Source organism: Haliaeetus albicilla, chromosome 7, assembly GCF_947461875.1.
Source record: "Haliaeetus albicilla chromosome 7, bHalAlb1.1, whole genome shotgun sequence".
Taxonomy (NCBI): Eukaryota; Metazoa; Chordata; class Aves; order Accipitriformes; family Accipitridae; genus Haliaeetus; species Haliaeetus albicilla.
Genome location: NC_091489.1, coordinates 5,629,357 through 5,637,968, shown reverse-complemented (window position 1 = coordinate 5,637,968; position 8,612 = coordinate 5,629,357). Strand labels below are relative to the sequence as shown.

Sequence of the window (8,612 nt, the reverse complement as noted above, 5' to 3'; positions counted from 1 at the left end):
TGTCTGCTCCATCCAGCTACGGAGGTGACCTCGGGGGACGATGGACGGGGCCCCTGCACCCCATGGCCCCCCCTTCCTCCCCACTGCGTTTCCGCTGGCCGGGCTGCGACCGCCTGCACCCCGAGATAGGCATCCTGCGGCATGGGCGGAGGGCTGGATTTGGCCCTGGCCTCCGGCGGAAGGAGGGTGGTGGGTGCAGGCTGTTGAGTCACTTCCCGCCATGGCCGTGTCCCCCCCCCAACCCTTCACCGTGTCCCCCCGGGTGGTACTGCCACCTCCTGCCCCCTGCCCTGCTCTGCCAGCCGAGCTGAGCACCCCTGTCCCCTGGCCAAAAGCAGCGTGTGTGTCCCCTGCACCCCCGTACCCCTTTGGCTCCCTGGCAGGAGCGGCTGTGCATGTGGGGGGGGCCCTTCCTGTGTCCCCCGTCGCTGCCGTCCCCATTCCCAGCTGCGTCCCCTGAGATAAGCTGGGACGGGCTGGGACGGGGCTGCTGGCTGCATTTCGGGGAGAAGATGGGGGCTGCTGCTGCCCTGCTCCGGGCCCTGCTGCTCCTCGGGGGGCTGTGCTCAGCCCCCGCCCTGGGGCTCCTCCGGGACCCCCCACACACCTATGAGGGACCCCCCGACAGCTATTTCGGCTTCGCCCTGGATTTCCACATGACTGAGGGCAGGTAGGGAGACTCCGAGGTGCCGGGGCGGGGGATGGCATCCATTCCCCCCACCCTGACACCCAGCTCTGCCCACCCCAGGCTCAGCGTGGTGGTGGGGGCACCCCGCGCCAACACCTCCCAGCCTGGCGTGGCTCAGCCCGGCGCCGTCTTCCTCTGCTCCTGGCCCACCAACGAGACCCTCTGCCACCCCCTCCCCATGGACACTGCGGGTGCGTGGGTGCGACGGGATGATGGGTGGGTGCAGCGGGGGCTGCCAGCCCAGCACGCTCCCCCTCTCCCACTCCCCCAGGGGATGAGACCGAGACCCAAAACACCTTGAAGCTCCACACCTACAAGTCGTACCAGTGGCTGGGGGCGTCCGTGACCAGCTGGGACGGCAAACTGGTGGTGGGTGCACCCGGCGGGTGGGTGGGCACCCTTGGGGGGTGGGGGTGGTGATGGGGTGGGCACCCACCCTTTTCCCATCGCCGTTCCCATGCCCGTTCCCATCCCCATCCCCTTCCCCTTCCCCAGGCCTGTGCCCCACTGCAGCACTGGAACGCGATGGAGGGGCAGCACGAATCTTTCCGCACCCCGACGGGCACCTGCTTTGTGGGTGCCCCTGGGCTGCGGCACATCACCTGGTACTCGCCCTGCCGTGACCAGCTCATGGCCAGCGCTTACCGCGAGAGCTACTATGGTGAGGGAGGGTAGGTGGGTGGGTGGGGGCCGTGGGTGCCCCCCACCCCTGGTCGGTCTGACCCTGCCCTGTGCCCGCAGCCTATGACAAGCGCTACTGCGAGATCGGCTTCAGCGCGGCCGTCACCCGGGTGAGATGGGTGCCTGGGGGGGGGGGGGGGCAGAGTGCCCAGGGTGCTGCCGGGGATGTCCGTGAGGATGCCGCCAGGGATGCAGAGGGTGTGGCTGGGGTGTGGGTGTCAGAGTGGGGGATGCTGGGGAGGGGGGTGCCAGGATGGGAATGCCAGGATGAGAGATGCTCTGGTGGTGATGCTTGGGTGGGGGATGCCTGGGGGGGGGGGTTCCGGGATGGGGGTGCCCCAGGGTGGATGCTGATGCCAGGTCTTCCCTCAGGACGGCACGCTGGTGCTGGGTGCCCCTGGCGGGTACTACTTCATGGGTGAGTCCTGCCTGCTGGGCACTGCCACCGGGGCTGGCTGCTCCTGGGGCGCACTTTTGGGTGCACCTTTGGGTGGGCATGGCAGGAGGAGGGCACCCAGGGTGAGGCACCCAAGTACGTGCCACCCGGGGTGGGTGCCCTGTCAGCGCTGGTGCCCACCACAGTGTCCCGCAGGACTCCTGTACTCAGTGGAGGTGGATGCCATCCTCACCCGCTTCCATGGCAAGTCCCTGCTGTGGCCGGCGAGCCCAGGGCTGCCCACAGAGGAACAGGTGTCCACGGACTATGAGGACGGGTACCGGGGTGAGCAGTGGGCATGGGGCAGCCCTGCCCCATAGTCAGCTCGTGCCGTGGCACAGTGGGGGTCACCGGTGCCTGTCTCCCTGCAGGGTACTCGGTGGCTGTGGGTGAATTCGATGACAATCCCAAAACCAAAGGTAAGGCTGGGGGGGCGGGGGGAATGGGTCCTGGGCACCCCTGGGCTCCAGGGTCCCCTCCCCTCCCAAGGGCTCTGGGTTGTGCCAGCTCAGGAGTCCTGTCCGTCTCTGTGCCTCCATGCCCACCCCAGTGCCGTGGTGGGGGCACTCAGGGCTCTCGTCCCCCGCAGAGTACGTGGTGGGGGTCCCCAACAAAAGCAACACGAGGGGCGAGGTGAGTGGTGCCCAGCTGCGTGGGTTTGCCTGGTGGTGGGGACACTGCTGTGGCCGGGCACCCTGGGGTGGCAGCCCAGGACGGGGACAGGGATGGGGCCTGACGCTGCTCTGGGCAGGTGGAGATCTTCAGTGTGGGGGTGACCCTGCGCCAGCTGCGGGGCATCGCCAGTGAGCAGGTAACCCCCTGTCCTGTGCCAGCACCCCACGGCACCCTGCCCCACTGCCCTGCCACCCCACAGCACCCACTGCACCCAGCCCCCATGGCACCCTGCCCCCTGCCCCATCACCCCCAGTGCCTTTCCCACTGCCCCCAGTGCCCCCTTACCCCACTGCCCCCTTCCAGCACCCCATGGCTCCCTGGTGTCCACTGCCACCCTGCCCATTGCCCCGTCACCCCACAGCACCCAGCTGCCCGCCCCCTCCCCAGCGCTCCACAGCACCCCTGCACCCCCACCCCATAGTACCCCAGCACCCCCCAGAACACCCAGCACCTACCTGCCCCCCCCATCACCCGGTGCATCCCGCAGTGCCCCTGGCACAATCCCCCCCTGCCTCCCCTGGTGCCACCCCCCACCCGGACCCTTTCCAGGTGGCATCGTACTTTGGGCACACGGTGGCCGTGGCTGATGTCGACGGGGACGGGTGAGAGCTGGGACTGTCCTCCCCCCCACCCCAACCATCCCCCAATGGGGCACCCTGGGGTGCTGCCCCCTGCCTGGCACACCCCTGGGTGCCACCAGCCCCCAAACCTGGGGACCCTGACTCCGGTGCTGGGTGCAGGCAGGATGACGTGCTGGTGGGTGCCCCCCTGTACATGGCCCGGCGCCCCGATGGCCAGCGCAGCGAGGTGGGACGCCTCTACCTCTACCTGGGGGGGGGGCAGCGGCCCCTCAGCCAGCCCCCCCAGACCCTGACGGGCACCCACCCCTACGGCCGCTTTGCCGCCGCCATCGCCAGCCTCGGGGACCTGGACAAGGACGGCTACGGCGGTAACACCGGCCTGGCACGGGGGTGGCGGGAAGGGGGGGCTGTGCCAGGGGACATGCCACCCCCACCCGCGGTGCCCAGTCTAAACCATTGAGGAAACTGAGGCAGGAGCACCCGGGTGGGTGGCGGTGCCAGGATGGGGCACCCAGTTGGGTGCTCACATCCCCTGTGTCCCCAGATGTGGCCGTGGGTGCCCCGTTGGGGGGTGACAGCGGCAGGGGGCAGGTCTTCATCTTCCGCGGGCAGAGCGAGGGTTTGATGCCGGTGCCCACCCAGCGCCTCGACAGCCCTTTCCCTGGCCCGGCCGCCTTCGGCTTTGCCCTGCGTGGTGCCGCTGACCTGGATGGCAACGGCTACCCGGGTACGGCCCGTCATGTGGCCACCACTGTGCCATGCCGGTGCCACCTTGGTGCCACCCGCCCCATCACTGACCCCCTGCTTGTCCCTGCAGATCTGCTGGTGGGGGCTTACGGGGCATCCAAGGTGGCCGTGTACTGGTGAGTGCCCGTCCCGCCGGCTCCGGTGGCAGCATGGCCTGGGGGGTCCCTGCCCGGGTCCCCTGGCACCTCAGCGCTGTCCCCATGTCCCAGGGGACAGCCCGTGGTGGTGGCCCAGACCCAGCTGAGTGTCCCTGATGGGCTGAACCCCGAGCTCCTGGCGTGTGTCCTGCCTGGCTCTGACACCCACGTCAGCTGGTGAGCCATGTGGTGGGGACATGGCCATGGGAACGCCGCTGTTGGGACATCACCGGTGTGGGGACATTGCCCTGGGGACGGTGGCAGGTCCCTGAGCATCCCTGGGTGCTGTCCCCCTTGCAGCTTCCCCGTGGTGCTGTGCGTCAGCGTGACGGGCCAGAGCATCCCCCAGAAAATCCGTGAGTGCCGGTGTCACACAGGGGGGGACAAGGGGCGCCACCGGTGTCATCAGGGGTGGCACTGCTGCCATGTGTCCCCCCACCCACTGTGCCATGCCAGGCCTCGACGCAGACCTGCAGCTGGACCGGTTGAAGCCCAAGCTGTCCCGGAGGGTCCTGCTGCTGCAGGACCACCAGTCGTCCTGGCACAGGGTGCTGGACCTGGCCCCGGGGACACCCCCGCTGTGCCACAACCTCACCGCCTACCTCCGGGTACGGGGACGGTGCCAGCGTGGGCTGGCACGGGTGGGGACGGTGGCATCCCCAGCCCAAGGAGGGTGGGGGACAGGGATGGGGACAGTAGCATCCCCAGCCGGGATGGGGACAAGGATGGGGACAGTGGTGTCCCCAGCCCGGTGCCCACTGGGGTGCTCTGCCCATGGATCCCCCCAGGACGAAGCCGACTTCAAGGACAAGCTGAGCCCTGTCGCCCTGAGCCTGAGCCTGGCGCTGTCCGGGGGGACCCAGGGGCTGGTGCTCTACGGGGACACCCTGGTGCAGGCGCAGGTAGGGGGGGACGTGGCTGAGCTGGGGACATCGTCATGGTACCCCAGGGTGGGCTCGTCCCCACGGTTGGGCCAGGGGACATGTGGGTACCCCCACTCTGGGGCACCTGCTGCCACTGCTGTGCTCTGGCTCCATGGTCCCCAGTCTGTCCCCAGTGGCCCCAACCCCTCCCTGGGACATAGCCCCTGTCCTCTCCCTTGTCCCCAGTGCTTCTGCGGGATGTCCCCCCTGCCTCCCCTACTGTCCCTGCTCCCTCCTTGGGTCCCCCACTGTACCCATTGCCCCCCTGGGATGTGGCCCCTACCCTCCCTGCTGTCCCCAACCACTCCATGGGATGTCCCCTCCCCACTGTCCCTGCTCCCTCCTTGGGATGTCACCCCAGTGCTGCTCCCTGGGATGTCCCCCCAGTACCCTGCGCTGTCCCCAGTCCCTCCCTGGGATGTCCCCTCTCTACCCACTGTTGTCCCCAAAGACTCCCCATCCCACATCCCCCACTGCCCCCCTGTTGTCCGCCCCCCCCCCCAGACCCACATCATACTGGAGGACTGTGGCGATGACAACCTCTGCGTCCCCGACCTCCGCCTGGCCGCCGACACGTGAGCCCCCGGGTGGGTGAGGGTGGGTGCCCGGTGTCACCCTGGGGTGCTGAGCCCTGTCCCCGTGTCTCCCCCCCAGGCCCAGCAGGCGCCTGCTCATCGGGGCGGAGGCCGTGCTGCGCCTGCGTGCCAACGCCAGCAACGTGGGCGAAGGTGCCTTCGAGGCCGAGCTGCGGGTGCAGCTGCCCCCCGGCACCCACTACCAGGTGGCCCGCAGCAACATGCCGGTGGGTGCCCAGCAGTGGGGGTCCTAGGGAGCTCCCGGGGTGGGGTTGGGGCTCATACCATGCCGTTGGTGGCCATCACCCTCCATGTGGGTGCCCGGTGGTGATGGGTGCCAGCGGGTGCAGAGGGTGGGGGGGCTTACACCCTGCTCTTGGACCACGCAGGTCCCCGGGGTGGTTGGTGCATGGTGGGGGGGTCCATGATGTGTCACCCCCCCGTGTCTGCACCCCATAGGGGCAGGAGAAGCTGAGCTGCAACCCCAGGAAGGAGAATGGGACCCACGTGGTGCTCTGCGAGTTGGGCAACCCCATGAAAGCGGGTGCCCAGGTAAGGGAATGTGGGTTTGCCCCGGCTGCGCCCATCACCCTGGCGTCGGGGCTGGGCATGGCCCGTGGCGGTGGTGGTGGGTCACCCACTCACCCTCCTGCTGCCTTCCCAGATCACCGTGGACATGGAGCTGAGCGTGTCTGGGCTGGAGGACATGGGTGATGCCATCACCTTCCAGCTCCAGCTGCGGAGGTGACACTGTGCCAACCCCCCGTCCTCCATTGGGACCTGGGCACCTGGGACTTGGTGGCCTCAGCGTGTCCCCAGACTCAGTGGCCATCCCTCACCCCAACTGTGTCCCCACAGCAAGAACAGCCCCAGCTCCACCAACACGTCGGTGACGGTGACGGTGCCCGTGGAGGCGCAGGCGGAGATGGAGCTGCGAGGGTGAGGGTCTGGGGGGGCATGGGGGACCGGGGGGGGATCACGGGGGGACACTGACCCCCCTTTCCTGCCAGCAACTCCCTGCCTGCCACCATGGTGCTGCCCGTGAGCTGGCACAAGGTGGAGGGCAGCCGGCGGCTGGAGGACCACGGCATCAAGGTGGAGCACGTCTACCAGGTAGGGTGCTGCACCCATGGGTGCCTGGGGGACTGTTCCCTCTGTCCCCTCTCCGTTGTCACCTCACTGTCCTCCCCCAGATCCACAACAAGGGTCCCAGCACCGTCAGCGGGGTCACCCTGCGCCTCACCGTCCCCCACCAGCTGGGTGGCCGCACTCTGCTCTACCTGCTGGAGCTGGGCACCGAGGGGGGCATGAACTGCACCAACCCACCCGGCCTCAACGCCGAGCAGGTAGGGTGCTGCCTGGGGACCGGCACCCACCTGCTGGGTGCTGGGTGGGTGTCAAGGTGGTGTCCCCCCCACCCTTTTATTTCCTTCCAGCTGGAGATCCCCCACCCCACGGGCGCAGCACCCCGAAATGGCACCCACCGGCGGGAGCGCAGGGAAGTGGAGGAGCCGCCGGGTGCTGGGCTGGAGGAGCCCATCCCCGTGGTGAGCGGGTGCTCCCTGGGGACCCGCAGCCCATGATGGGTGCGGGGGCTGGGGGGGTGCTCCCCAGGGTGCTGGGGCGGGGGTCAGGGTGATGCCCGCCGTGTCCCGCAGGACTGCAGCAACGCCACGTGCGTGGACATCACCTGCTGGGTGCCCAGCCTGGCCAAGGACCAGCGGGCGATGGTGAGCGTCCGTGCCCTGCTCTGGATGGACACCCTGCAGCAGGTACTGTCCCCTGTTGGGGACAGGGAGGGGACAGGGCTGGCACTGCGTCCCTAGGGTGTCCCCGCCATGTCCCCTCCTGCAGAGTGGTCCCAGGGGACCTGCAGAGAGCAGGCCTGGGAACGCTGGGTGCAGGGTTGTGGGTGCCCCGTTGGCTGCCAGCACCCCTGATGCCATGTCCCCATCTGTCCCCACGTGTCCCATGTCCATCCCCAGCGGGAACACCTCCTGAAGCAGTTCCTCATCCATTCGCAAGCTTGGTTCAACACCTCGGCCATGCCCTACCGCGTCCTGCCTCGCGTCCTGCCCGCCGGCGAGGCCAAGGTAGGGCTGGCACAGGCTGGGGGGGGGGGGGAATGACACAGGGACAGGCTGTGGTGGCAGTGGTGTCACCCATCCATCCTTCCGCAGGCTGTCACCAAGGTGGTGCGTGCCAGCCCCGGGGGCGAGGGGGCCGTGCCGGTGTGGTGGGTGGTACTGGGGGTCCTAGCCGGGCTCCTGCTCCTCACCCTCCTCATCCTCCTCATGTGGAAGGTACGTGGGGGGGACAACGACACTGGGGACACCGGTGACACCCCGTCATGCTGGTGGGACCCCAATGGCACTGAAGTGACCCATGAAATGGGAGACCCAGCCCTGGGGGTGGGGGCTGTGGGCACAGGGTGGGGGGCAGCACTAGGAGTGATGCCATGGGGGTCCCCTGGGCGTGACGCCATGGGGTCCCCTGGGGGTGACGTCGTGGGGTGCCCCGGGGCAGAGTTGTCACCGTGTCCCTCTTCCAGGCGGGTTTCTTCAAGAGGACACGGCCACCGACCGAGGAGGACATGCAGGAGCTGGCGCCCAGCCAGGCCCAGGAGCCGGAGGGTGCCCAAGGCTAGTGGGGTGCCCCTGCCCCCCCACCCCACGGCATGTCCCCCAGCCCAGCCCCCGTGTCCCCAGCACCCCTGGGTGCCAATGGGGCACAGCACTTATGTCCCCTCCCCAACGTCCCCAGTACCCCTGGGTGCCAGTGGGGTCCAGCACCCCACTGCTGGTCCTGGGCAATAAACCTCTGCCTGGCACCCTGGTGGCTCCTGTGGGGTGACATGGGGGTGCCCCCCCTTGGGACCTGTGCCGGGGGGGGGGGGCTGGGGAGGGGACAGGACAGCTGTGGGGGTGAATAGGGACAGGGGGTGCCTTTTGGGGACCTCCGTGTTCCTTTTGGGGTGCCCCAGGGACCTGTGTGCCTCCACACAGGCCTGGCGGGTGGGTGCTGGGGGGGGGCACAGGGGTGCTGGGGGGCAGGAAATGGGGATCGAGGGTGGGGGGCTGGTACCGGGTGGGTGCCAGGGTGGGGGGAAGGTGGGTGTGGTGGCAGTGTTGGGGGGTCAGTGCTGGGGACTGGTGCAGTGCTGGGGGGC

The 8,612-nt window shown here is 68.9% G+C and overlaps 1 protein-coding gene across 1 annotated transcript; it reads left to right on the top strand.

The window, feature by feature from the left end:
* Positions 1–372: 372 nt before the first annotated feature.
* On the top strand, positions 373–8,273 carry ITGA2B (integrin subunit alpha 2b). The gene is made up of 30 exons (XM_069786754.1): positions 373–670; positions 749–879; positions 960–1,057; positions 1,184–1,349; positions 1,430–1,479; positions 1,742–1,787; positions 1,962–2,090; positions 2,177–2,224; positions 2,395–2,438; positions 2,557–2,616; positions 3,030–3,082; positions 3,221–3,429; positions 3,606–3,788; positions 3,879–3,924; positions 4,018–4,122; positions 4,246–4,301; positions 4,402–4,553; positions 4,734–4,847; positions 5,373–5,443; positions 5,523–5,670; positions 5,903–5,995; positions 6,108–6,187; positions 6,302–6,382; positions 6,454–6,556; positions 6,637–6,789; positions 6,880–6,990; positions 7,102–7,215; positions 7,429–7,536; positions 7,624–7,746; positions 7,995–8,273. Exons 1-30 carry the CDS (start codon positions 396–398, stop codon positions 8,088–8,090), a joined length of 3,246 nt encoding a protein of 1,081 aa, XP_069642855.1. The 5' UTR covers positions 373–395; the 3' UTR covers positions 8,091–8,273.
* The last annotated feature ends 339 nt before the right edge of the window (positions 8,274–8,612 follow it).